The sequence below is a fragment of the Lonchura striata genome, chromosome 10, assembly GCF_046129695.1.
Source record: "Lonchura striata isolate bLonStr1 chromosome 10, bLonStr1.mat, whole genome shotgun sequence".
Taxonomy (NCBI): Eukaryota; Metazoa; Chordata; class Aves; order Passeriformes; family Estrildidae; genus Lonchura; species Lonchura striata.
In genome coordinates this window covers 15,027,006-15,054,843 of record NC_134612.1, presented here as the reverse complement: position 1 = coordinate 15,054,843, position 27,838 = coordinate 15,027,006, and the positions used below count along the sequence as shown (strand labels likewise).

Sequence of the window (27,838 nt, the reverse complement as noted above, 5' to 3'; positions counted from 1 at the left end):
GCTATTTAGGGGAGCTTGATCTCCAGCTGAGCCTCTCAGTAACTCCCAGGGAATGGTGGTGTCTCCTTACAGCTTTCCAGGATGAGGCCACCAGGAGCAGCGGGCTTGAGATAGAAATGATAAGGCTGGACACTCTGGGTCCCTGCTGGCTTGTGGTACTCCATCTACAGACTAGCAGGGACTCATTTGCACTTCCCAAATGGCACCTCATCTTTCCTTCTGTTGGTGTTCCTCAAATGGTCTGTAGATCTCTGTAGGATGGACTGCTTTTGTAAATTTTTTGTATGATAAAAGTGCACTAAGAAACCAAATCTATTGTTTCATTACCTTAGAGATGACTCCCCAGCTCTGCACAGATATTGAAAAGATTTTAGGGGTCTGTAAAATAAAAACCAGTGTTCTGCTTTCAATATATATCAGAGCTGAAACTGTCATGGACCAAGGCTGATGATTTCACTCTGACTGTGCAGTGATTTCTCTGGCTTTAGCAGAGATGCTTTTGTGAGGCATTGGAGTCTGGCTGCCTGGGCCTGAAGTCTGCTTTCCCCTGCAGCCACCAGCAATGAAATGGAGTTGGTCCATGTATGAGGTGGTAAAATCTGCAGGGGAGTGTTACGTTTTCCACATTCTCAAAAGTACATGTACTTTCCACCCATCCAAAGAGTTTACAGAAATTACCTCCTGCAAGATTTTAAAAAGCAGCAAGTATTTGTATTGTGTGGAAAGGTTAAACTTACTGGGGGCTAGACCAAATGGTGAGGGCTGAGGGTTGGATGTCCTCCTGTCCCCTCCCTGGTGTGGCTGCAGCCAGCAGAGTTCTGGGGAGTCGGGGCAGTGAGGAGCAGGGGAGCAGCAGGACTGAATTCTTCCTGAGTAACTGCAGAAACTCAAGGAGTTCACCTAAGGAATCAAGTAAGAGTTGAGGTTGCTTTATACCCATGCAACATTGTTTTGATGCTTTCAGTTCTGTGGGTCTATACATAAAACAAACACAATGGGTATCTAGCAGCTAATTCTAGCCACAGATATAAAAATTAGCACACCTCAGTTGCTAATTCCTTGAAGGTATGGGCTGCTTCTGATGTAAATATGAGCATGTGGCTTGCTCTGCAGAGACTAGCCACAAAATTTTCATTTTTAGTTACATTTAGCCAAAGCAGACAAAAATAAAATCTGCAGAGGCACAGATGCATCAGAAATTCACTGGAACTACACTGAAGTTGCACCCTGCATAAATAGCCTTAGCAAACAATAATTAAAACAGCCAGCATGTTTCCTTGTATTGTTAAAGAGAGTAGAATCAGAGATAATCCCTTCTGAATTGTAATGTAATGCCATACATAATGATAAGGTTTTCTTTCTTTGACTGCTAGTTTTGTTTTCCATGATGAAATGCCTTCAGAGATTTTAAATGAACTGTTTGCAATGAAACTGGATGCTTCCTCCAGCATGTAATAATCATAACCAAATGAGATTTTAATTAATAATTGAATAAATCCTTAGTGAGTTTTTGAAATAGAAGGCATGCTCTACATCTGCATGATGCCAGATCTGTGAGAATACTGAGCTATTTCTGATTAGGAAGCTGAGAAGTCACCCTTGAATCCAGACCAATGATGGTGGACTGAGTCCTTCTCTTAAGCCTACTCTTAGGGCACAGGCCTGGAATTTCTCATCTGTCCTAAAGCAGAAATGTAAATTCAGTGCAGCTTTGGTGAGCAGAATACTATTTTTTGTCAGTAGCGGTTTCTATTTTATCCTTGATAAGAATAAATATAAAGCAGTAAAAAACCAAACCCAAAGCTATCAGAGGCTTTACCCTGTCCCCTCCCTTTCACCTTGGAGGAGCTCATCTAGTGTTTTGCTATGTTAGAGAAGTCCTCAGCAATCAGAATAGTCCTCAGGACCCCTGACTTTCGACTTCAGTCTTGAAGCTGCACACTGTCCAAAACCACCTACCAGAGGACACCAGAAATGTCAAGAATAAAGGCCCAGGAGAAACTCTTAATGAAAAAGAGTGTGCTGGAATGAAGCAAACCCAAAATTTAAATAGTTGTACACTGTTTTCCTTCAGTGTAGAGCAATTTCAGCATAGATGCAGCCCAAATCTGGCTGTGAAGTTTACTTTTCTATTTCAATACGTGATCCAGTCTGTGAGTACCCCAAGCCTCCAGGAGATGGAAAGGACACCAAGTGCTCAGAGAGGAACTGTGTTCACTCTATAGTGATGTGTGACTGATCAAGTCCCACCTTGAAACCAGCTCAATGACTTGTCTTCACTTTTCTAGTTGGAAGCAGCCCCAAACCTCACTGCTCTTGTCCCAGGAAGCTTTCTGGGGACCTTTGTTCTTTTTTGTTCAATAGCCTTACTGACCTGAAGGCACCCTGTGAGGCTGTCCACTCTGGAATTCTCAGGTTTCCTGCTCTGCCACCTTCTAGTGCAAATTCACCTTAGCTGAACACAGATGGCCATGGTTATGTGGAACTCTAGGTGAGGTCTCACTAATGTTCTGTGAGGACCATCAGTACAGCCCTGATCTGCTGTAAATCTCATTCCTGAGGTCCCTGCCAATTATCTTCCCCTTTCATGGCCTTAGTAAGGGCTCACTTTGTTGACTCTTTTTGTTGACTGTTTTTGTTTCTTGGCTCTCTCTTCTGCCTGCTATGACTTTGATCTCTACACTATTCCAACTTCACAGTGGTTTTTTTGCTACAGCTTTTCATGTCATCGCATGCTTCTTCTATCAGCTTGTCTCTGTGAAGTATAAAATATATACTGGTGAAAGAAAAAGGAAAATATTGTACCTCTAAATCTTAGTCCACACAATCTCTGCATCCATTTAAAGAAACTTCACTGATTTCAGCATTAAGCAAATACATAAATACAAACCATTCCAGGACAGAGGTCTGCACACCATGAAGTTAATGTTTTATTTCCAAATTATCAGAAAAATGGGACAAGACTTGCAAGCATACACCTGTCTTCCAGCTTTTCTTGTCCTTATGAGTCAGTCTTGGTATCGGACAAACCCGTTACTCAATGCTCTCTGCTGTTGCAGTAGTGCAAGGCTGAGGAGTGTGGTGTAGCCTCTGGTGATATCACTTTTCACCTTGCAAAAGTCACAGTTGTGCATAGTGGAAGAATTTTTTCTCCCAGTAATAAAAATCTAAAAATAAGGAAGGTTGAATGATTGCTTCCAGAAATGCTGTATTTTGAGGACAAAAAGCAAACAAAAGGAATAGAAGGACTGGAATATCAGTAGTAAATAGCCTTACAGTACATGTTGTCTCTGAGTGTACATGCTTGATTATTGCAGCCAGCTTCCCTGTAGATTTCTGGAGCATCTAGTTGAACCCTTAGATCCATCTGGAGAAGTTAGCTGTCCATGCAGCTTTGCCAGCAGCAGCAGAACACTTAGTGTATTCAGAAGTAGTTCTGATTTGGGGAATCTAGTGTAACCTCTTTGGGAACTTACAACCAGCAAATGTTAAAATTTTCATTTACCTCAGCTTGCAACAGTATTTGATTAAAAAATTGGGGCAAGATAAGGGATATAGAAGCAACAAAGCTTAAATGAGTTATCTACTGCAGAGGATTTACTGAAAGGACAAACAAGAATCTGCTTTTGAGTCAGTAACAGGACTTTGAACTCTGATAACTTATTTTAGAGTCAGTAAGACTGACTTTTGTGAAAAAAGGGCAGGTTTATAAAGATTTTCTTCACCTAAACACATATCAAAATATATCAGAAAAGCTGTGTGGATGCTGCAGGATTTGAGTACCTCTGAATGCTCACTCCTGGAGTGAGTGAAGGGCAGGATCCATTAACTGTGGGCAATTCCTGCAGCCCCTAGGTCCTCTTTATTGGTAGATCCCTGCAAGCTGGACAGTTTCCCAGGTTTCTTCACTGTTCCAGCTCTGCAGTTCATTGGGACACTGGAGGACTCACCCCTCAGCTTCAGTCACTGGCAGCCTCTCCCTTTAATTCTAAACAAGACTAAATTTTTTCTTGAATTTTCCAGCTGCATTCCATTTTAACACCACTCTTTTCCTTCACATATCTGTGGTTCATACTTGCTTTTATCCTCCCAAATCATCTACACAAACAAAAACCATTAAAGGGAAGGTGTGCCTGATAATTCAATTACCTGCTCACCACCAGTGAGCCAGGAGGGCCAATTTATGCTGACTTGAGTAAATCCTCCTCTCAAGTGATCTCTGCAGAAAACTTCCACAATCTCAACGAGCAGGGAGTATGGCAGGGCAGGAGATGGGAAGCCTGGGCCCTGTGTACCCATAGTCCAGCTTGCAGCCAGTAATAGGGAGAATGCTACAGATGGAGCCACAATTGTGAAGGGCAAGTCAGCAGTCTGCTGGTTGTGCTCCTGCTAGTCACCCTCAGATATGTATTTCTCCAGTTATTGGGTGAGCTCAAATGTAGGTGTTAGCACAGGAAGAAGGAATTTTAAGCAAATTTAGCTGTCTGTCATTCCAGGAGAGAGAGAGGTTACTATAAGAGCTCCACACATTCAGTGTATTTCTGCAATGTTCAGAAATACTCAGTGTTTGGTGTGAAGTAGAACGTCTTAATACGTTGCAACAAAACAGTTTATTTGGAGAGTGACTTTTAGCTTTGAAACAAGTACGATTTTGACTCCTATAAAAATCACTGCCAAACTCCCTTTCTATTTTTCCCACTCACCTAATCTAAGTGGTACATGTGTCTGTAATCCCAAAATACAAAGACTTTTTGTCTTTTCAGGTGCACAAATGATGGACAATGTGGTGATAGCAAAGCACGTATCTCTCACCCTTGTGCAAGAGGCATAATGCTGGGCACAGTCCCATGCTTCCTGCTACAAACACTGCATTGTTTGGGGTGGCAAAACAAAAGTGTCTTGATGTGATATGCTGTGATGTCATTTTGCTGGGCTGCAGGATCGTGTGGTTCAGGCACACCAGTTTGTACTCCAGGGTGGTGAAAATCAGCAGATTAAACTGAGCTATGGTTAGCAGCTCTGTTTCAAGGCATGCTGGGGTCTGTGCCACAGAGATAGAGAAAAAGCACTTCCATGATATTTACTCCATTTCCATAGAGTGAGAGTGGCTTCTGCCCTTTCTAGGAGAAGGTGCCACTTTACATAGCCTGTGTTTGAATCCCACAGTGAGGTTTAATAACCCTTTCTTGTGCTTTGTCTGGAGTGCCTGGCTATTTTGGGGGCATCTGTTACATTTTCATAGGATGTGAGGAGTTAGTTTATTTTTAGTAGCTGTTGTTTTAATTGGATAATGTGATCATATAAAAATCCACAAATTTACTTCTAAACACCATCCTTAACATTTGGTCAGGCAAACCCCACAGCAACTGCTGCCTTCCTCCCAGGAAAACACTTCTCAAGGGCCCCTAACACGCTCTTTGAAGGTTTATTTCTTGCATCAGGTTTTCACACAGACAAAGTCACTTCATACAACACACCAACCTCTCTGCTTAATTTGACTAGGAAAGTTAAAATAGGCAGGTTATATAATGATGTTTATCTTTACATCAGGAAGTCAACTAAGAAGCTGTTAAGCTGATATTATATAACACAGCCCTGATTATAGAAAGTGTGGAGGAAGATAGTCTAGGTTTATGCATGTTATGTTGGCAGTAATTGTTAACAATTATAATTAATATTGTTTTGTATGCTTTTGTTTTTGATGTTTTGCAGCCTTCCAGAAGATGTTGGAGCATTAGCAGCCAGGCACTGAATTTTAATTGTTTATAAAAATTGTAATTGCACTCTTCTACACATTGGGTACATATATTTATATAAAACATTCTAAATAAGGAAATAGAAGACTCATATTTCTTATAATGCTCTAGTTCCTGAGGTTGCTGGAATAGTAAAACTCACTCGATGGATAAATCTTATTACGAGAGCAAAAGAAAGAATACTTTGCTGTATACATATGGCACTCAATCCCTAATTGAACAAGAGGTCAAACAACATCAGCACCCACAAACTGCACAATGATGGGGAAAATAAATAGTCTTTTAGACAAAAAGAAGTCCAGTTTTCTCTTACTCTCCCTGTAAACAGGAGCATGTTCATCTACTAGGCATGCCCAGCTGGACTCTCTAATGCTAAGAATAAAGACATCCTTGTGTTCTGATGGAGATCGAATTAACCTAAGACAAGTTTCAGTTATGAGGACAAACTGGATATACAGTTCACAAATTAAAATTATGAAGATTGTGTTACTGGGGAAACTGACTTGTCTGTATTAAAAAAAAATAAATAAGCAGAGATGTGTAAGATAATCCCATAAGAATTCCATTGAGTAGGCTTAATTAAATTTGCTGAACTGTGATTTTTTAAAATAAAACTTTGATTTTAACAACTGAAGATCCCATGTAACAGGCAGCAACTTATTTTACCCATGAGAGTGAAGATGATAGACAAAAGTGAGCTGATATTTCAGCTATTAGCAGTACCTATGACAGGCACTTGGCTCCTAGGATTATGTGACAGAGTAACTGCAGACTGTATGAGTGTATCATCAGTATTTAGTGGCCTCATGAAAATTTTCCATATATAATAGCTTTTGCAGGGAAAAAAGGACATGTTACCATTCCACGTTTTCATTCAAGTAGAATGCTTCTACAAGAAGTTATTTGCATCTCTTATAATCCACAAAATTACAGATGATAACGAAAAGGTGCTCTTCTGAAAAGACAGCTCCTGGAAGGTAAGGCTCTGGCACACGATCCAAACTTACCAGACATCAGAGAATCCAGATGAGTGGAGGCATAATGAACAAGCTAACTTCACTCAGGCTTCATTCCTTGTTAAGCAGGGAAAATGAGGCTTCATTAGTTTCATTGCTTCCCCAGTTAGCTGTGAAGCATTGCACTGAGTTTGCAGGGAAGTGAAACCTTTTCTGCAGCTGTCAGAGATCTTTTCATGAGCATCAACTCCCAGTTCTGAATGAATAAGACAAATCATCTACTTTGTATGGTGACTTTGGACACTTAATCTGACAATCAAGAGAGCACCAATTTTATTGTTCTTGTGTTTTCTTTCATTAGTAAGCCCCACATAAAAATGTCTTGAGCTTTACTCTTTATTCTTCAACAGTCAGCATTTCTTTTTACTAAAATTAATACTATAATTATAGTATTCTAGAAATATTCCACCTTATACAACAGTGTCCATCTTTAATTATGAACTGATGTACCTGTATTTATTTAATCTATTCTACCTTATGTTGTAATGGAATTTGTCTCAGCTTGTAACTACTGTATTTTTTTGGCCATACTAATTACTGTAAATTCTTGCCATGTGATGATGTCTGCTGTCATTTTTTTCTTGGTGTTCTTGTGTTGATTGACATTGTGTGTGAATCTAGGGAATGGTTTTTGAAGTCTCCTGTTCTGAGTTCATTATACCTCTCCAGTTACTGTGTGGGACATCATCTGCAACACATCCACTGCCACTGCCAGTTTGAGAAGTCCACGTTGTCAGCTGGCTCCAGTGGGACTTAGGGGTTCACCAGGTAGCTGGCATGAAGTCAATCCCCCCATGTCCTGCTGCCCAGCCTGTGGCCAAATTGTGATTGCCTCAAAACATAAGAAGCCTGTCAGCATTCTTGCTCCTTGTAGTGTGGTGCCAGCTGACCAGGTGAAGTTTCTAAAGCAGAAAGAGCCATTTTTAAAGTGGCAGCTGGACTGCTTTGAGGAGTAGGAGCTGGTGTAGGATCAGGTACAAATCTGTGGCAGGGCTCACTACTATGATCACTTGCCAGAGCAGGCAGCTGCCAACAAGTTCTGGCATAGTTTCTCAAAGTGGGAAAACATCATCTCTGTTTCACTATAGTTTATGAAACTGGGATTATTAGGCTCTGACACAGGGCTGCTTTTCCCCCCCATGTACAAATGACATGGGCTAGGATCAGGTGGCTGTTATAGAAGGTTTTCCAGGGGAAAAGCTTGTGCTGTGCCGGCGTCCCTGTTGCCAAAAGCTGCCTGGTTCTGTATTACACATCCCTCCTAAGCAGTATGTGTGCTGCAACAAGCTGCCTGTCCCTACCAGAGACCATCCCAGCAGAACATCCCAGGCACACTCCTGGCAGCAGCTGCAAAAGGGATTTTAAAGGAAATCTGAGGGCAGTGGGAAAAGGCCACTGGTCACATCCTCAGATGCATCTGAGGACTAAAGTGGCAATGGGCTGCTGCTTTGTGTAATTGTCCTGGAGTTCCTATGCCAAGGGTCATTTTGGAGCACAGCCAGGGCGTGTTAAGCATAATGCTGACTTCTATACTGACCACATCAGTCACAGTTTAGAGTACAAGCTTTTCTGTATGCTGCCTGTAGTGGTTTGATTTAAATGATATTGTTAAAGTCGTGGCACAAATGATGCTCTGGTTCACACTCAGTTTTCCCCTCCTCCAAGGAAACTACACAATTTCCTGGAAGCTGGAGCCTGTAGAAGATGATATGTAACACAGGACAATTTTGCAACACTGTCTCTAGTTGTAATGTTGCTAGCAAAAAGTAATTTTCCATTCATGGGATATTTTCTATATGTGCTGGAATTTCAAACCCACTTTTCATACTGAAGTTTAATACTGTGTTTCTGGTTCAACTGCTTTCAATCAGCAAATACACTCCTAGAACAGAAACAGAAGTGCCGGGAAGCAACATCATTCTCTGAGGTACAATAAAGCTCACCTAATTGCTTCCTGACTTGCTGATCCATCATCCTGACCCCCTCTTTGATGTTTTCTTTCTTTCTTTTTTTTTTTTTTTTTTTGTTCCCCTAGAGCATTAGTAACAAGTGAGAAATGCTGTCTCAGGGTGTTATATATGGGATTATTTCGCTATCCCCAGCACAGTGACCGTATGTAATGGGATTATCTCTTATTTAAAATAAAAAAAGACTTGGAAACATCAAATACTGTATATAAAAAAATAGTTTCTTTATAGTGGTTCCTTTAATAGTAAAAAAAGTTTATTTTTGTAATAATACATTTTTGTCAGTCAGCAAAACCAATCAAAATGCTGCAGATGTCTCCTTTCTGCTAGCTAAATTTAGATTGTTCTTCCTCTCCTTCTGTATATACATTCCTCTGACATCAAGAGGGCTATTGCCCCTTTACAGCACATTTATTGCTGTTGTAAACACTGAAAACTGATGAGGCCAGATGATGGAGGCTTCTGCCAATGTCTCTTCTTAGCCTGCTTTCATTTCAAAATATCTGAACTGGTACCAGCTGGTGCCAAAATTCTGTGATATGAAAATACAACAAGAAAGGAAGAAAATGGGCAATTGTGTGTCAGCACTAAATGTATCTTCTGCTTGCTTCAATGAGATGTGTGAACACTTTCACAGTACATAGCTATGGGAGCAGGAGAAACTCCTGACACAAATCAAAGAACAAAACATAGGACTATTGGGGAGGGAAAAGAGAGAGGCCTTTTCTAGATCTAGGTTAGATCTGTCATGGTGTAATATTCCTTAAGATTAGGTGCTTGCCAAAGTGAAGTCTGGATCTGATTTTTAGACTTCAAATTTATGAGAGTTGCCCAGGAGGCTCTTTTTAGGTTCTTTGGGTAAGTTCTTGAACATTTTCAGTTGTGCTTAAATCTAACAAGTGTAAATGGAAATGTGAGCTTGGATGAAAAACCAAAAAAACCCCCAACCAAACAACCTCCCCCCCCCCCACCCCCCCATCTGCAGTATTTGCCTTGAACTTTCAAGTCTCTTTCTGCCTCTCATACATGTATACCTACAGGGTTTGAAGTGTATCAGATCAGGGGCTCTGGTTGACTGTCCATCTCATTGAGAGATAAGTTAACATTCCCTCTTAGAGCAAGGGATGCTCCTACATCCACCAGCTTTAATATACATTTCCTTTTAGTGGGTATATAGAATATGCTGCAAAGACCATTTAGCTCATATGTCCAAGGCACCTATTTCTATGCTGTTACCTCTTTGCCATCTTAAAAGAAAACAAGATGTTTTGCCTTTGAAAATAACTTATTACCATTTCCATGCCAGTTTTGAGAAAGTGACTATCATTATTCTGACCAGTCCCTGATGTCAGCCTATACAGCCCATTTCTTAAACTTTTTATGTTTTCTCCTGTGATGTCCTTATGCTGACCTTATGTCCAAAGCTATTTATTTTTCTTCGAGTCCTTCCTCCTCATCCTGCTCTTCCAGGACGACTGAGGGAAAAGCCCCAGCACCAGGTGGGTGGCAGTGCTCTGTGTGGTACTGACTGCGGAGGCCGGTGAGGCCAGCGAGGTCCCTCAGCCCTCCTGCCTGTCCCAGGCCCTGCGAAAGGCGGCCCCGGGCTCCCCGCGGCCGGGCACGGCTCCACCTGCGCTTCCTCGCGGCAGGAGCCGCTCCGTGCCCGGCACTCCCACGGCACCATGGCGGTGCTTCGGTGCGAGTGGCCCGGAAACTCCCGCACTCCCGGGACAGGCGATCCCGCAGGTACCCGGCGCACACCTGGAGCGCTCCCGCCCTCCCGCAGCCCACGCCGGGCGCCACCGCCGGGGACGGCGGCGGCGATGTGGTGCAGGGGCGCTCGGGGCGGGTTCCGCCGGGGCCGGTTCTCACGGCGCTGCCGCCGCCGTGCCGGTGCCGGTGCCGGTGGCGGTGGCGGGCGCGGCGGGGCGGGGCGGGGCGGGGCGGCCCCTTTAAGGCGGGGAGCGCTCACCTGCCTCCTCCCCCCCCGCCGCCAAGGTGCCGGCCCCGCGCCGGGCCCTGATTGGGCGCCCGCCGGGCCCGGTCACGTGGGGGGGGTGCGCTCCCCCAGCCTCCAGGCCGCCATTTTGGTTGGAAAGTTTGGAATTTCCGAGCGGTGCGGGCGGGAGGTGGCGGGAGCGTCCCGGCCCCGTCCGCCCCGGCCCCGGCCCGCCGCGCCGCCTGCCCCGCGCTGTCCCGCCCGGCCCGGCCCGGCCCGGCTCGCCCCGCATCGCGCCGCGGCGGCGCCGGCGGGAGCCCCGCGCGGAGCCGCTCGCTCGCCGGGCGGCGGGGCCGGTCCGGCGGGGCGGCCGCCGCCACCCCCCGCGCCCGGCCGGCAGGGGGCGCCGCCCCCCGCGCCGCCCCGGGCCGCGCTCCGAGTGCGCGCGGCGGAGCCCCGGGGCAGCCCCGGGCGGGACAGCGCGGGGCGCGATGCCCGTCCGCAAGCAAGGTGAGCTCCGCGCCCGGGCCGCGGCCGCCGGGGCCGCCGGAGCCGCCGGCTGGCGGCCGCTGCCGCGGCGGGACGGGCGGGGGGCGGCTGGCGGGAGCCGCGGGGCTGCGGGCGTTGCGAGCGCGCCGGGGGCACCGTCCCGCCCGCGCTCTCCCGGCTGCGAACAAAGGAGCTCCGCGCCGGCCGGGGCGGTCCCGGCCGCCGGGGCTTGTTGCATCCCCGGGGCTCCTGCCCGGTGCGCCCCGGACAGTGTGCCTGCTCTCCGCTTGCAGATACCCAGCGAGCCCTGCGCCTCCTGGAGGAATACCGCTCCAAGCTGAGCCAGGCGGAGGATCGGCAGCTGCGGAACTCCATCGAGCGTGTCATCAGCATCTTCCAAAGTAACCTTTTCCAGGCTTTGATAGGTAAACGTTGGCTTCTTTCAGTTCGTGCGCAAGCCGGTCGGTTCTTGCTGATGTTGTCGCTTGTGTTGTTAAGAGCAAAAGGTGTTTTACCCGTAAGTTAAAAGCCATGTGCTTGTCGTTGTGTTTTTGTTTTGCATAGTAACACACGTGTTGTTACAGATCAACAGTTCACTTGTTACACGTACTTTCTTTATTTGAGGTTTTTAACTGGTCTAAACTGCTTAAAACTCTGGAATAGTTCTTAATTCTGTGACATGTTGTCCTAGATTTCTTGAGATTGTTTCTCCATGCATCTTTGTTCACCTGATAAATTTCTAAGGAGGGTGTGTTTTTTTTTCTGTCTGTATGTAACAGGTTAGTGAATGAATTGAAATGTTTTTAGTCTAAGGAAGCCGCAATTCCGGTTGAAGATTCTCTAAAAACAACACAAAGTGTATAACTGAAGTGCAAATTTAACCTAAAGTAAATGAGAGGAAACCTCTAATGCTTCAGGGAGTACTAGAGTATTCTCCTTTGTTGCATATAAAAGTATAGAGAAAGCACTTTTAGATCTCAGTTTACAGTCCTTATAGTGCTTGACTTGATATGTTCCCATAAGTTCATAGAAGAAGTCGCATGTAATTTTGAATTTCCTGCCGGTCTGGTTGAAAAAAAAAAACCCTGAACATAAATAGAACTTGCAGAATCCTGTCTTTATTTGGAAACTTCTGCAGAGAAACAGTGAGAAGTGGTTTCTTCTTGATTGATTGTCACTATCTTTATGACAGTCAATGTTAGCTTACCCTCAAGAATAAAAGTTGTTCTGTATCCTTGTCTTTTAATAGTAACCACTGTCTGAATCGGTGGGACTAATGGCAAACATTGTAGCTATATTTGTTACTTGACTTACTACATGGCTACTGTGCTAGGGTGCACATCTTCCTTCACAGGCCTGCAGCTTCTTCCAACCTGTGTTCTGGTGAAAGCACAGGGACAGGAAAAGCATAAACATGCGTTGCTGCTGAATGCTTTCTTCTGGAGTGTTTATTTTATCATGTGTAGATTTTCAGAAGAGAGTGGTTGTGATGTTTTTTTTCCTTAACATGTAGCTTCCTGTGGGGTAGTTGTGAAAATAGGTCACTTAAAAGACTTTTCCTTATAGGAACTCTGCATTTCTCTTCACTAGACAGTTGATGCTAATCAACTCCATGATGAAGAGTTAACATAATCCTTGTGGGACCATGTGAACGGATTCACTCTTTGGCAGATCAGAATGTTGAAATCTTGTGTCAAATATTTAATGTACAGCAGCAGCACTTTTTATTTTCACCCAGAAAACTTCAGTGTTGACTGCCATTTTTCTTGTTCTGGGTGTGTGTATGTATGAAGGTTTTTTATTTTAAAACTCTTCAAGGTCCATGCAGTACTCTGTTTTCTCCCCTTCATTGAAAAGATACCAATCTGTTAGACTTAGATATTCAAATTGCAAGATGTATTTTTTTCCCCTCCATATATAAATGTTCATTGTTTATAATTCTACACCTAGTAGTAGTAGTGGACTTGAAAGAGCAGGCAGCCTCATGTCTGCAGGAGCAGAAAGGAGGAATGGGTTGTTGCCTGGGTGGACTGTGTCACTTGTTTTCTGGACTTGTAAGAAGCTGCACATTGCAACCACAGGACCCTAGTTCTTGTTGAGTTCATCTGTGCATGCACAGCAGGTGCTTCTTGGGCATGTTGCATTAACTTTGCATTTCCTGGGTCCCTGTGTGATAGTTTATTAGATTGCATACATATGTTCCCAAACCATCTGGCAGAAGGCTGGTACTTGCCAAGCAATTTATGCTCTCAACTTGGGTCTTTCTCCTTTAACCTGTTACTTTCTGTGCAAATGTCAAGGGAGTTCTTGTCCCTGACAGGCTGCTCCTGGCTGTTGTTTTCCTGGAAGCACCTTCTTTTATGGTGTGATTACTGCATGATGGGGGTAAAAAAGAGTGGGGAGGCTCGCTGGAAAGGCTGTGATCTGGAGGATGGCTTCAGTTACTGGGAAGGCCTTAAGCTGGCTCCTTCTTGTCCTGTTTCCATGAAGATCTGGGAGCAGGCTGGATGAAATGTTCAGTTGTGCTGGGGGTTAGACTTACCTGGAATTCTCTGTTGGTTATTGCTTTATGGCTCAATTTGAAGTGTGCATTTTATAGAAGTTGTGATGTGCTCCCAACTGAAATAGCCAAATGATGTTCTCAATGTGGCTCAACTATACTGAGTTATTTCTCTTGTAGATCCTTCTTCCAGAAAGTGTGCTACTTTTAGTTTCTGTTTTTTTTTTTTTTTTTTTTTTTTTTTTTTTTTTTTAATAGAATAACTCTAAAAAAAAATCCCCACCAAACTTCATCCATTTAGTTTCTCCTTTTTCTGCCAAGTTACTGCACTATATCCAAGACTTGTTGGCCCATAGTAGGTAGGTTTGTGAAGGTTGTAGTCAGGATCTGCTGTCAACTTCATGCATCTTTTTTAGTATAATTTTTGACTTGGCAATCAAATACTGTTCTTTCAAGCAATAAATAGCATTATGCACAGAAATACATCTTTGCGTTTATAATGGAGGAAATTCAATATTCCTGAAAACTACAGATTTTAACAGTGTTTCATGTTTTTAGATATTAAAAGGTTTCAGAAATTGAAAGGGTGTTTTTTGTAACATCCATTTGGATAATGAAGAATAAAAAAAAATTCATTTGAACCTTTTTTATATTATTGTTTCCTTTTAGTCCTCTCAATAATGTTTTAGTTTAGCAATCTACAAGCTTGACCTTGTTCTTGAATTATAGCTTAAAATGGTTTGAATTAGACCAGAAACCAATCAGAGTGAACAGCCCATACACTGGATCGACATTGCAAGTGTTACATTTTAAGTGATGTAACTCTAAGAACTTTGAATCTGTAACAAAAGTTGTAACCACATGTGACCTCCTTAAAGCAGCCTCTGAAAAAGCCCATTTTTATATTTTGTCTTCCATAATGTGGTATTTTCCATTGCTTGAACCAGCTATGTGTAATAATGTCTGAGACTTTAATTAAATTAATAGCAAGGGCCTGTAATTAAAATCAACTTGAGAATTGTGTCAGTTTTAAGTCACTTTCCTTTTGTACAGGCTCAAAAATGTGTGGTGTCTTTTCTAGTTTTTGATTTCTTGTTTTCAGTTAAAACAGCTTCTTCCCAATATTCTGATCATTGGTGAGCCAAATTATGAAGAGACCAAAGGAAAATATCCATATACAGAACCATGTGGTAGACTTATTTCACTTTGGTAAGGTGTTTAATATTTTTCTTCAAATAGTGAGATAATGATTCTGCAGGTGAGTTCTGTTCTCAGCTTAAGTAGTCTTTTACCTTTTCAGAAGCTACAGGTTCTTGAAAAAGTACAGATATATTTTTCTTTTTGAAAATATAGGAAGAAAAACACTTGCATGCAAAAGTAACACTTCTGACAGAAAAACATATGAAACAGACTTCTGTTTATACACATAATATTCTTGTTTAATTAAGATCTGCTTTTAATGGGTGTCATGTTGAGGTTTACCGTATTAAAATAAACTTCTAAAATTAAAAATATTACAGCTATAGCTAGAGACATAAGGTAGTTTGCTACTTCAGAAGCATTAATTTTCCTGACAAGAACTAACTCCATGTGCACTGGCACCAGAAAAAGGGAATTCTTGGAGAGTCTCTACATATGTTGGTAATGCACTTGGCTGTGCTACCCTTCTTGCCTAAAGTAGAGTGGTTCTATCTATCTGTATCTATCATTTTGTAGCTGTGCATATACAGACTTTTTGGTAAAAAATGGCAAATCTGACTAGGGAAGGTTCAATGTGTTGAATTTTATTGTGTAAGCAGTCTCATTTGTTTCACTTAGAGGTTTTTTGCATGAAGACCTGTCTTGAAAATTGTGCTTATGCATTGGCTCTTCCTAGTACTAAACATCCAGTGTAGGCAACTTTTATTAAAAAAATGTAGTTGTTTCAGTAATCCTTACTAAACCAAAGAACAGCTTTTCCCAGTAAACATGAAGGTACTTTTAACCAGAGTTTGGATGAGCCTTATTAATTGAACAAAACATATTACAAATGCTGTTAATACATTTTTACACCTCAGAAAAGTAAGTCCTTTCTCTGAAAATTTTGAAACAATTGATGATTCCATGAAATAAGCTCTTTGTTCAGGTTTCTCAGCAGTGTGATTCAGACTGAAAATTCCAGGAATATAAAACTCAGTCTGCAGATTTCTCATCTGTGTCCACATTGGCTTTCTGAATTAAAATAGGAAAACAACCCTAGATTTTAGACTGAAGTAGATTGGATTGGGTCAACGCTCCTCAAAGTTAGTCCACTTTGGAGTGGACTGACCACATTCCTGCTACCTGGCATGTGGTCTCAGCTCAGCTGTGTGTGGCAGCTCTGGAGCTCTTCTTGCTCCTTCTCACTCCTCCTCACTCCTCACTAAGCCACTTTGGGAATATTTTCTATATTTTCTGGCTAACTGGAAATCAAACACAGTTACACACAAGCTCCTCTTCTGAACTGAAACCAATAGTGCTTGCTCTTGGGGAAACCTCAGTTAGAACTTTTATTTCAGCAGTATGTTAATAGAGCATGTGCCATGATGGCACAGCTAACTCTGCCAGTCGGCTCTGGCCTTCCCATTTTCCACGGTTACTGAAGCCTTAGAACCTTTCAGACTCTGCTAAATAGGATTTACATCAAGAATGCAGAAATGCTAGACAGTAAGTTGAGGATCTTATTATAGTCAGTGAATATTGCTGCGATTTATTATTATGTTTTTATTAGAGGAAGGTTTAGGGACAATTGGATCTTTGTGACACTGGATATTACTGAAATTGTCGCAGGTACTAAATAGGTTATTTTCACATTAAAATCTTATCCCTGCTTCATTTTTGTGACTTTTTCTCCAGATTGCAGCTTCTGTGATACAACATCTTTATTCATTTTTGTGAGGCTGAAGCATCCATGCAGTATAATCCTTGCAACTTTGAGGTGTTCATTGACTTCTGGACAAGTTTTCTAAGGCTTATACTATGGTTATGCTTGTGTTGGTCTCCTTTGAATACACAGAAGTCGGTCAGTTTTACAGAAATTTGACTTAGGGTTGTGTTTACAAAGGTTGTTAAGTTCTTGATTATTTTCATCCAGCTGGAGGGAAGATAAATATTTTAGTTGGTGTCCAGATGACTGGAATGTTAGTTCACTCATTGTTAGTGTGTTTCTGCTGTGCAGTTTGTCTGAATGTCCCAGTCTTTGAAGAACTTCATGTCTTACTCTTTAAGGTACTTAATAAGTGAAATAGTCTCATTGCTCCTCTCTCTTGTTTTATTTTTTTTTTAAGAATTGCTTACTGTTTTGTATGTAGTGCAGTTTGATAGCTTGCTTTTTAAAGTGTTTTCCACCCTGTATTGCATTTGTGTGTGTGACAGGGCAATGTACTGAATTTTTGGGATTAGGTGTTGCTTTTGGTAGCCTAAAATAGCAAGTAAGTAGTAAGTTGAGCAGCTACTGGTATGCAGATAAATAGTATTGTGGCAAAAGTTTATCCTTGTGGTATTTCAGTGACTGTGTATTCAATGTTGAATAGCTGCACCGTAGAATATATTAATTGCAGTATTCTCTTCCCAGGGTTACCATTGAAAGGATCTGCTAACAAAAAAAAAAACCTTGTCAATAAATCTGCTGTTCATGCAGGGGCTGAAAAGACAGTAGAAATTTTAAATAATTGGTGCAGTTTCCAGGTTCTGGGAAAGTTTCCCTCTGGCCTGTCATTGCTTTATTTCCCATGTTCTTTCACCTCTTTTCCCTAGGTGTGCTACCTGCCTCCTTTCCTGCTTCTGTCTGTGTTCCTGGATTTGCTCCTAATATCCCTCATCATTTCCTTCAATGCTGGATACAGCGTAGAGAAAGGGGGAAAGCATGAGAGAGGATATTTGTCCTGACCTTAGTCCTGCTTCCATGGTGGTCCTAGCAGCACGGGCAGAACATCCTTTTCAGCTCTGCAGCTGGAATGCCATGTGCCCCCTGTGCCTCTGCTTTGCCTGTATTTTGAGACATGGAGCTTGTTTTGGTGCAGGGGGAAGGAATCTTCAAAGAAACTGAACTGTAGCAGCTGACTTGGAGTCTCCTGGCACAGATGGTTTCCTGAGTTATAACTAGGCCAAATTTGCAAGATTGTTAAGAGACTGCAGAAGGTGTAGGGCTGACAGTAGAATAACCTCCTTAGCTTTGTGTTCTTTCCCCAAGTCAGGGGAGGCTCTAGAGCTCTTTGGTAAAGCTTTTATAGGAGTTTTGTCATGTGTGAGTATCTTCCCAGCCATGCCCTCAAAACAGCTGATTTATTTTGGCTTGAAAAGAAAAAGTCAGCCTAAGACAGAGGAGCAGCAAGGAGAGTGTGTGAGCAAACTGTAAAAGCACTGCAGCTTTAGTTGGTTTTCAGAAACTTGTCTTAAATAAAAAAAGGAGACACATAAGTGTTAGTGCTGGAGGAGATGCTACTCTGTGACACATCCAGCCTTGTGTTGCCACCCTTGCCAAAAAATTACCTTGGAGCCTGAGCTTTCTGCAGATAGAAGAAACCAATGCTTGTGCTGTCTCATCTGAGTAAAGCTATGCACCTGTATGGGAGCTCAGCTTGGAGGGTTGAGTGATCTCATCCCAAAACTAGTTTGATTTTTTTAATACATTTGTCTGCTGAAAAACATCATCAGTCCTGTATACTGACATTATCTAGGGGACATACTACAAATAAGGCTTAATAGTGAGTTTTTTGTTGCCACTGAAAACAGTAGTAAATGCATCCCTTTAAGAAAAAATTACATTGTTGTAGTGGCTGCTGGTTTGCAACTGGTGTTGAGGTATTTGGGGAAGGTGGATAGCTGGGAGTTCATTTTTAGTTTGGATACTTGTTTGTTTGGGGGGGTTGGGAGGTTCTTGTTTTTGTTTTTTTTTTAGGCATAGGCTGATAACTAAGTGTGTATGAGGCAATATTTAATCAGAAAGCTTACACAGCAGAATATTCTGTCAGTTTTCATCTGTGTATGACAGTTTTTCGTACCTTAATTCTGGACATAGAAGACCCTGTGGGTTTCTGAATGAAAATTGCATAGAGACAATGTGAAGCACTTTTAAAGGAAAGACTGGATGTGACCACGTGGCATAGCTGCCGTGGTGGTGTTAGGTCATAGATTGGACTCAATCTCAGAGTTCTTTTTGCCAACCTAATTGATTCTGTGAAAATATGGCAAAGGAGGGATTAGTAAGCAAAGAGGAAAATATGAATGAGTAGTTTGGAAAGTGTAAGCGGTCAGGCTGGTAAGGAATTGAATTTGTCTGAGTGTAAAAAGCAGCTAGAGGGATAAAAGCAAAGAATTAGATTAAACACCAATTAATGAGAACTGGAAGTGAGACATGGAAAAAAACATCTGGAATTTGAGGTAAGCAAAGAAGTGTGTGCAGAAAGGGTGTTCAAAGGGTAGGACACAATTACTGAAGCTGGTAAAAGAGCTGGGGGTCAGTAGCTGGATGCTGCAGCTTGTGGCAAAGGATTTTGTGGAACAGAATCTGTAATGAGAAAGCTGCACCACGAGTTGCTCCTTAAATTTTTAGGAAGTCTTGATTGTGTACAGCAGTTCTAAGGAAGAAATAGATCCTCAAACAGCCAACCCTGAAAGGGGCTTTACAGGAGTTGTGATGAGGTTGTTTTTCACTTCTTATAGTACAAATGCAAACATTTATTTTTGATCAGACACACACCATGACAACACAACCATTAAATACACAAAGAGAATGCTTACTTAACTGTGGTCATTGGCTTGGTAAATGGACATGAAGCTTTTCTTGGTCTTTGTACATCTTTGTTGATCACTAATTATGCACTTTTTGAATTGTGCTTTACTTGTATTAAATGGATATTCTTAGCTTGACATAGCAGATGAAGTAAGCATGCATGATTGAGCTTTCCTTGGAGTTAGTAGGAGTTGCTTTATGACTGAAGAATGAAAGTCTGTAGTGTTGGCAGACTCTTTTGCCTGTTCTGACAGTGATCATGATTCTGTTTTGTCTACATATTCGTTATGTTGGGCTGTTAAGAATTTGGCAGATACCATTTATCTCAAATTGTGCTGAACTGAAATAGCATGCTGACCTTTGTTTTTGTTCTAGTAGTTTTAAGACTTAAGTTTTTCAAGTGCTTTGGGTGCTTTGGCAGGAAGCCCTAGAAATAAAGCTGTTTTTCTCTTCCCTCCTTGATTTAGAGAAGTACTTCATTGATAATGGGATGGCACCTTTTCCTGGACAACACACAGGTAGTCAAGTTCTTAACAAACCTGCTTTTTTCAAATGTGGCTAACATAAACAAAGCCAGGCATTTGCATGTGCTCCCTTTAGATGAGCAGATGTCTGACAAGAGGCAGACCAATGAGAGATGACCAAGGAATTGCTTACTGGACTAAGCATAGGTCAATTTCTAATGGAATTCATAAGCTCCTTGGTTGCATACAAGTCTGAGGGAGGGCAGTGGCTTTGAGAGGTTCTCCTGAAAAAAGCTGGTATTGAAAAACTACGTGGTAAAGTCTGCGTGGTGAGGCAAAGTTATCTAGTGTTTTGCTGACTTGCTGGCGTTGGCTGAAATTAGTTTGTTCTGCTGTTGAAGATCTATCAGAAAAGGAGCACTTGTTGAGTGCAGGATTTACTAAGTAGCTGAAGCATGTAATTCCTGGCCCTGCTGCCATGGAGAAGGACCTTGACAAGCTGAGGAGATGGGCTGACAGGAGCTTCATGGAGACCAACAAGTAGAAATTCAGAGTCCAACACCTGGGTAGGAACAATGTGTCACCCAGTTGGAAAGCAGTGCTACAAGAAGGGATGTGGTGGGCCTGGTGATGAAAAGTTGACCATGAGCTATATAAGGTGGTGAATAGTCTCCTGGGCTGCATTAGACAACCAGCATTAGAATTGCCAGCAGATAAATCCTTCTTCCCTTTGCATTTTAGAATGCAAAACATGATTTTAGGTTTTATTAAAAAAAAACACAAACAAACAGAAAACAAACATGAGCTTCCTAAATTAATTCTTGCTCATATGCAAAGCTGAGAACCTTCAGATGAGGATGCAATTAATACAGCATACACAAATGGGATTGTTAAATTCACATATATTTTGGTAGCAGTTTACACCTTTGTGTGCTGCACGATGCAAGTACAACAGTTCACTGGTTTACATGGACAGTGTCCAAAGCAGTCCCTTGTAGTAAATGTGTTGCTGTTTAAGTTCATGAAATGCTAAGCTTGTGTGGAATTTCCTGGCATTTATTTAAGAAAAACCATCTATAACCCACAAATGGTCAAGATGCTTAAACTGTAAAAATGCAAAGCCCAAAACCACTTGGTTACTGTACTTTCAATTTAAAAAAGAATAAACCACAGGATCATTTAAGTTGCAAAGGATCTTTATGATCATTGAGTCCAACCTTTAGCACAGCACTGCCAAGGCCACCATTAAACCATATCCTTAAGCACCACACCTACAAGTCTTTTAAGGTCTTTTAAACACCTCTTGGGACTCAAGCATTCTCCTGGACAGCCTGTTCCAATGCTTGACAGCCCTTTCAGAGAAGAATTTTTTCATAATTTCCAATCTAAACCTCCCCTGGCACGACTTGAGGTCATTTCCTCTTGTCCTATTGCTTGAGACAGACGCTCACCTCAACTACAACCTTGTTTCAGGTAAGTAGTAAATGCTAATAAAATTTAATTGGTTCCCTCTATACCATAATACAAAGGTTCAGTATCAGAAGTCTGAAACTAACATAACATATAAAAAAATTACATGGAGTTGCTTGATGCTTGTTTGAAAACCAGAACATATTAAAAGTTGGTCAGAAAAGAGCAGGGAGTGAGAGACTTGAGTAAAGGGAATCTTTCCCATGGAGGTGTGCAGTGTTGGCTGTTTCTTTCTCATTTGTTGAGGTTATTGTTGTTTGCTGACATATTCTATGCCTTACTCTTTCTTCTCTACTTTGCAGCTGCATTTAAATTTCTTGTATATACTGTGTATTTTATATGTGCTGGATGTTCTTTTTTTCCTGTTACACTTGAACTTTTTTTGCCCAGTTCTCAGGGCTGACTTCCTTTAACCAGTAATTAGCAATTGCTGAGTTGTTTGTAGACATAAGGCCTCTGATACCACCCTGTGTCTTTGTTTTCAAGGCTTCTGTCATGCTTTGCTCTTCTATGTAGCTTTTTGTTCTAGAATCATAGGTAATCCATTCCCTACAGAATAACCCATTTTTATTGGTATGTATTATGTGAATTTGTACATTCAGTCTGTATATGTGGGTGTACTTGTATTCATGTACGGATTTTAGTTAGCTTTGGACAATTGTGTGATGTAACACTGAATGATTTCATATATGCATATATTTATGTATACTATTTATGGAACATATGTAGCAAATATTTATTTCTGTGTTATATTAAAAATATTTATAGAAATAGGTGTTGGTTCACACAGTTGTCTGAAGCTAAGTAAAAGCCATGCAAGTTAGATGAGTCATCTATCATCTGGTCTTTAGGTGGTTGGTGGTAGAGTTGGACAGGCTAAAACAAAGCTCTGGGCAGGACAGGACAAGTGCAGAGGCCTGCTTATTCACTTAACACAGGGCCCATGGCCTGTTATCAGCAATGCCTTGTATGTAGGGTTACCCTATTCCCTTAAGAAAATGCTGTTGTAGGTATCCCATCTTTCACTTGCAAAGTTACAGTTATCAAAAGGTTCATGCATAAGTGAACACAATGAGATTTTTTAGAACATGTGCTGATCTTAAGTTATCCTGATTACAAGTACTTCCCACTGAATATATAGCAAAAAGTAGCAGACACTGAACATACCTGTACAAACAACAAGCAGAGGCCTTATGTTTGATTTCTAAGGAGCAGGGAAGAAACTGATCTTAGAGTGGTGTCATGTTGCTGGTTGGAATCCTTGTCCTTGGAGACAGATTCTTTAGACAGAATTGATGTAGTCTCTTGAAGTGCCTTCAAATATAATTCAGAAAAGAAAATGATTTGTTTTTGTAGTTATGCTCTTTTAATTACTGTGTTGTGGTTTTTAGTGAAGCTGGATCTTCTGTGTAAGGTGGATTTGGGTTTCAGTTTGTATTTGGCAGATAAGTCTTGTTTGCTTTAAAAGTGAGCAGTTTTAGCTTCTGGTGTATCATGTTACTGGTGAACAAGCCTGTTCAAAGAACAAAACTAAGATGAGTAGAGAATATGAGAAGGGGTTAACAATACACCAGCAAATTTCTTTTAGAATAAAAAAACCCCAGTTTGTCACCATTCCTTAGCTCTTCACACTACTAAGAGGCTAAGAAATATAATTTTCTTTTGTGTAGGAGTCCTGCATTGCAGAACTGGTGGTCTGTTACTTGCTTTGTATAGGCTTTTAGTCTTTGTGCTGTCAAACATATTTCTGATTGGCTATTTAATGTGGTTTTACTTGTAGGCAGATCAAATTCCAGGACAGCTTTCTCTGTTGCCTGCAATTCATCACTTTTTGTCACTGTGGATTCTTAAAACTCTGGGCTTCTATTTTTCAAGTTTCAGCTGTTCTTTTAGTGTTCCCCATCTGTGTTTCCTGTGAGTGTTGTGTGATACCTGGCTTGAGCCAGCTTTCTCTAGCATAGTTTGAAATATAATCTTTCTTGGAATTAATATGTGAGAAAAATGCTGTAATATAAAAATTCCACTTCCTATCTTGAAGAGGGAATCCAACCATAAATAGAATTAAACTTAGTATTTTACTACCTGTTATTTGTAATAATTAGATAAATGTTAGAACTTTTTATAGGCTAATGCATGCTCACATCATTAACATGTCTTCAGTACATATTCAAGTGTGTTGAAATATTTTTGTGAGCTGATATATAACTGTAGACAATAAGAAGGAATTTTTAGGTTTAATTTAGTATGGTCTAGATTTCTGGATTTATAAAAGTGTAATTATCAGCTTTTATTCTTGTGGACCTAATGTGTTCAGGGTTCATTGGTTGCTTTCCTATACTTGTACATACTTAATTGTTTATATTCTGAATAGTAGAAATGAAAACTTTTTTGTTTTAGAAGGTAGATATTATCATATAGACACCAGGTTTCTAGAAACTTTGTGGATTTGGAGCAACTCCAGGATAAACATAAACTAATCCCCTCATTAAGTGGTGCATATTATGTCTTGCCGTCTTTCAATAGCAAGTCTATTGCAGTGTCCTCTGTGGAGAAGTGGAGATGAGGTATGGGAAATGCTGTGCTTTTTGAAATGAGAGTTGTGCAGGAGGAATAAACGGCTACCTTCTCTGGCAGGGACTTAAAAGAATAGTAGCGAATTGAAAATCAGTGTCCTAGATTTCTGTTGCAAAACAGTTGCACAAATAACCCCTTCCCATAAATAATGTAGTGATCTTCCTGGCTTGGTTGCTGTGGATTGCAGCTATAGAATCAACTTAAACCACTGCCTATTTTAATACACAAAGTACTCTCTTTTGGGGGGGGGGGAATCTTTATTGGGTGAGCTTGATTGATGTATTGATGTTAATGCAGCTACAAGACAAATTTGCAACTGAGGGAGCTAATGTGAAAGATAGATTTAAAGTCAATTTGTATCTCTTAGGCTGCTTTGCTCCTGTATATCTAGGTCACTTAATGTCTTCTGCAACCCTCACTGCTCTTTCTTCCAATCAGCAGCCCTAAGAGCAAGTATAACTTTAAAAATTAATGTAAGCTGTTGGGAGGAATTTGACTCTTGCTCAGAGGAAAGATACAAATGGAATTTGAGCATTTCAATTTTCTGAACTGGTAGAGAGCAGGAGTGTAATGTCTATAAGAAGACAGAAGACTGGAATGCCAGCAGCAGTAGTTGCAACTCTTAGTTGTGTGGTCTTTCTTTTGTGGGGCGGCTCTATAAAGGAATTGGTTATTGTGTCTCTGTTACTGACTCTGGGCTGTTGCTGGAAAGCTACAGAACTGCAGCTTAGACTCCATACTCTTGGCTGGGTCTTATTTCCTTTGGCTTACTGTGCTTGTATGTTTATCTTCTATGAAGTTGGTGTGATTAATAATCAGGAGTTTGCAAATCTGTTTAGCAGATTTTTACTTGGAATAAGAGACTAAAAGCTTTACAGGACTTCTTAATTTGTTTGCCTTTCCCTTAGCCTATACCCTTTCTGATTTTTTTCTTTTTAAATGTGTGTGTTTATGGATGTGATTGCAGGTGTGGTAGCAGGCTTGATACACCTATACTACATAAGAACACCTTTGGTGCTTCTTTATAGTGTATTATTTTTATTGATGCTTCATGGAATGAGTAGGATGTCAATAAATAATGTAATACAGCCAATTTTTTGTTTCCCAGAAGTTTCCAGCTGAGTCTTCAGGGTTATAGAAAAAGCTGTTAATTAGTTCATAACTATGACTGTTAATTCATACTGTTAAGTTTCATCCTATTTCTGGTACTTAGACTGAAAAAGCAGATGATGACCTATCCTAATCAATTTTCCCTTTCCTAACTTCTTGCAGCTTTTCTCTCTCTTGCTGATTTCCTCAGTATACTTCTATTTCTGTAGTCATTTAATTGAAAAATGTACAAAATAGACCTTCCAGTATTGCCCTTGAAAGTAGATTTCAGCTGACCAAAGGCTACATTAGTTGAAATTATGTATACCAGAACTTGAAACATAGACACTCATCCCTTCCACTGTTCTGCTGCAGTTATTTCATGTGCATCTGCTGCTCCTGCTGCAGCTTGTGCTCCTGGGGTCGGTGGCAGAAGCCCAGAGTGAGTGAGACAGAGTGAGCTGTGTGTGCGATGGGGGAGGTTCATGTGATCATGGTGATCCCTGCAAATTTATCCACCACTGATGAAGCCATGTCTCATTTGTTTTCCAGGAGGAAGATGTAGTTAAAATCAGAATGTTAGAGTAACTATTAAGCCTAACAACAATTTTTTTGCATCTTTAGATATTCAAGAATTTTATGAAGTGACCTTATTGGACAATCCAAAATGCATTGATCACTCACAGCCATCTGAACCAATACAGCCTGTGAATACCTGGGACTTCTCCAGCCTTCCAAGCACAACAGTGACATCAGAAACATTGCCCAGCAGCCTTAGCCCCAGTGTAGAGGTATGAGATAGAAATCTGTCTTATTTTCTTGTTGAGACTATTAGTTCAACATTGTTCTCTAAGTTTCCTTTATTTTATAAAATATTAATTTTCAAAGAAAATATACATTATTAAGATCAATAGTCATAGGGGATTTAATTATTGAAATGTTTTATAACATGTATGCATTTTGCTTAGTCAAAAATTTATAAACTCATTTGTCAAATGTACCATTAAGTGACCATTAAATTGGATTTATGCTTTGATTTTGGAACCTCGCTGACAGGTTTAGTATGCTTATACTCATCCATAGTTGTGACTCTTGAGTCATTACTTCATTAATTATTTGGGAAATATGAGGCTGTGTCTTTCTGATTAGTAACCTTTTTAGTCTGATCATAAGAAATTCTCTGTTACTACTTTATGCTCTGGAAGGACTTGTTTTTGAAAACAGCCAGTTGTCACTAGTGAGTAGTGGTGAGAAAAATAATCAGGAAAATGCACATTGATGTACATTTTTCACTAAAACAAAATCTCCCTGCTCAGTTTAAACTTAAAATGTTCCTTTAATATGTTCACATCAGAGCTGTTATCTGTCCCCAAAGAGGTGAACCTAATTTGAAGTGTGCCCCGAAAATTTACAGCACTGGAAAAAGTGTGTGAATTACTCAGTAACTGAAGGCAATGTGCTTTGCTGATCCATTTTCATGAAATGATTGTAGAGCTCAGGAGGAGCACTGGGAGAGATCAGATGAAGGGCTGGAGCTGTAGGTTGTACGGAAGCTTGGGAACTTGTACTGCTCAGCAAGAGAAAGGGGCTGGGATGCCTTAATGAGTGAACCTTTATCAGGGGCTGGGATGCCTTAATGAGCGAACCTTTATCAGGGGATGTTGGGACTGTGGAAGAAGGTTCACTTAGCTGCAAATCATAAGTGTGTGATGTGCTAATGAGCTTGTACAGTTAAAAAAAATGCTTGTGCTCATTCTAGCTTTTTTCAAATCTGTCATACTGAAGCTAGTATGAAATATACCAGGAATGCTTTAAAGGAATCAGTAGATGAAATCCAAAACTTGTATTCTTTTGGAAAGTAAAAAATGACCCGTAGATAAAAGGTCAGCCAAGCCAGGGGCATGAGTTATATATTGCAAAGAACATCCATTTAAATATCTTTACATGCAAAAACTCAGCAGCCTAGGCATACTGTATTTTTCAGGTTTGTAAGTAATTGAGCACTGAGGAATTAAAATTCTAGTTGAACTTGCAATGTCGGAATAGATTTTCTTTGATTTTTTTGTGAATCTTGGTAACACAAGATTATTATTATAATTTGTGTGTCACTGTGGAATCTATTACCTGAAATTGCATAGAGAAGGCCACTGTCACCTCAGTCACCTGAATGAATGATCATGATTGGAGGAAATGGGGTAATGCTAGGGTATATGAGAAATAGCATGGAAAAGGCCATTGTGATATTTGCCTGTATTCCATCATCTAAGTCTATGGCATAGAGCTGTGGAATGTCCCTTCCTGCAGGTATGGTGGGAAAGGCATCTCTTAGAAGTGGGAGCAAAAAGGAGCTGTAAACAGGAGGGTAGGCAAGGAGAGGCAAAGCTTATTTTGTCTACTGAGCAGTTTGAAATAAGCTGGTTATAATTTATTTCATGTCTGCATGTACAGGGAACTTAATGAGGCAAATTGAGAGTCATTGCAGTTGCTCTTAGTCATGGTGGATGGATGAAGTTCCTGGAAATGGCAAATGGACAAATTCTATCTTTTAAAAACTGAATACATAAAAGTAAGGCAGGAGAGAGAGATATAGGATTAACTGGTATAGGGAATGATTCTACAGTTTTTTGGTAGCTCCTTGAAAGTCATAAATAAGCTAAATAATAGCTGTCATAGTTGTTGATGACAGCTTTGTCAAACAATTTCTTTCTACTGTGGTAATAATTCTTCTGGTAGGAAGAAACAATAAATGTGATAAATTCTGACTTGAGTAGAGCTTTTGGCATGGTTCAAGAGGTCAAAACCTCTTATTTATCTTTTGAGAT

At 40.9% G+C, this 27,838-nt stretch overlaps 1 protein-coding gene and 1 long non-coding RNA gene across 12 annotated transcripts in view; both read left to right on the top strand.

Moving 5' to 3' along the window:
* Nucleotides 1-5,835, top strand: part of LOC144246790 (uncharacterized) — a 34,221-nt gene extending 28,386 nt beyond the window's left edge. The window contains exon 3 of the long non-coding RNA XR_013340493.1: nt 5,713-5,835. This is a non-coding gene — a long non-coding RNA (uncharacterized LOC144246790). The remainder of the gene's footprint in view (nt 1-5,712) is intronic.
* Nucleotides 5,836-11,103: 5,268 nt separating this feature from the next.
* DLG1 (discs large MAGUK scaffold protein 1) overlaps nt 11,104-27,838 on the top strand; it is a 141,859-nt gene continuing 125,124 nt past the window's right edge. For all 11 annotated transcript variants that reach the window (XM_021536895.2, XM_031505634.2, XM_021536891.2 and 8 more), the window contains exons 1-3: nt 11,104-11,188; nt 11,461-11,592; nt 25,641-25,807. In XM_021536895.2, coding sequence (XP_021392570.2) covers nt 11,170-11,188; nt 11,461-11,592; nt 25,641-25,807 — 318 coding nt within the window. In that variant the 5' untranslated portion in view covers nt 11,104-11,169. The remainder of the gene's footprint in view (nt 11,189-11,460; nt 11,593-25,640; nt 25,808-27,838) is intronic.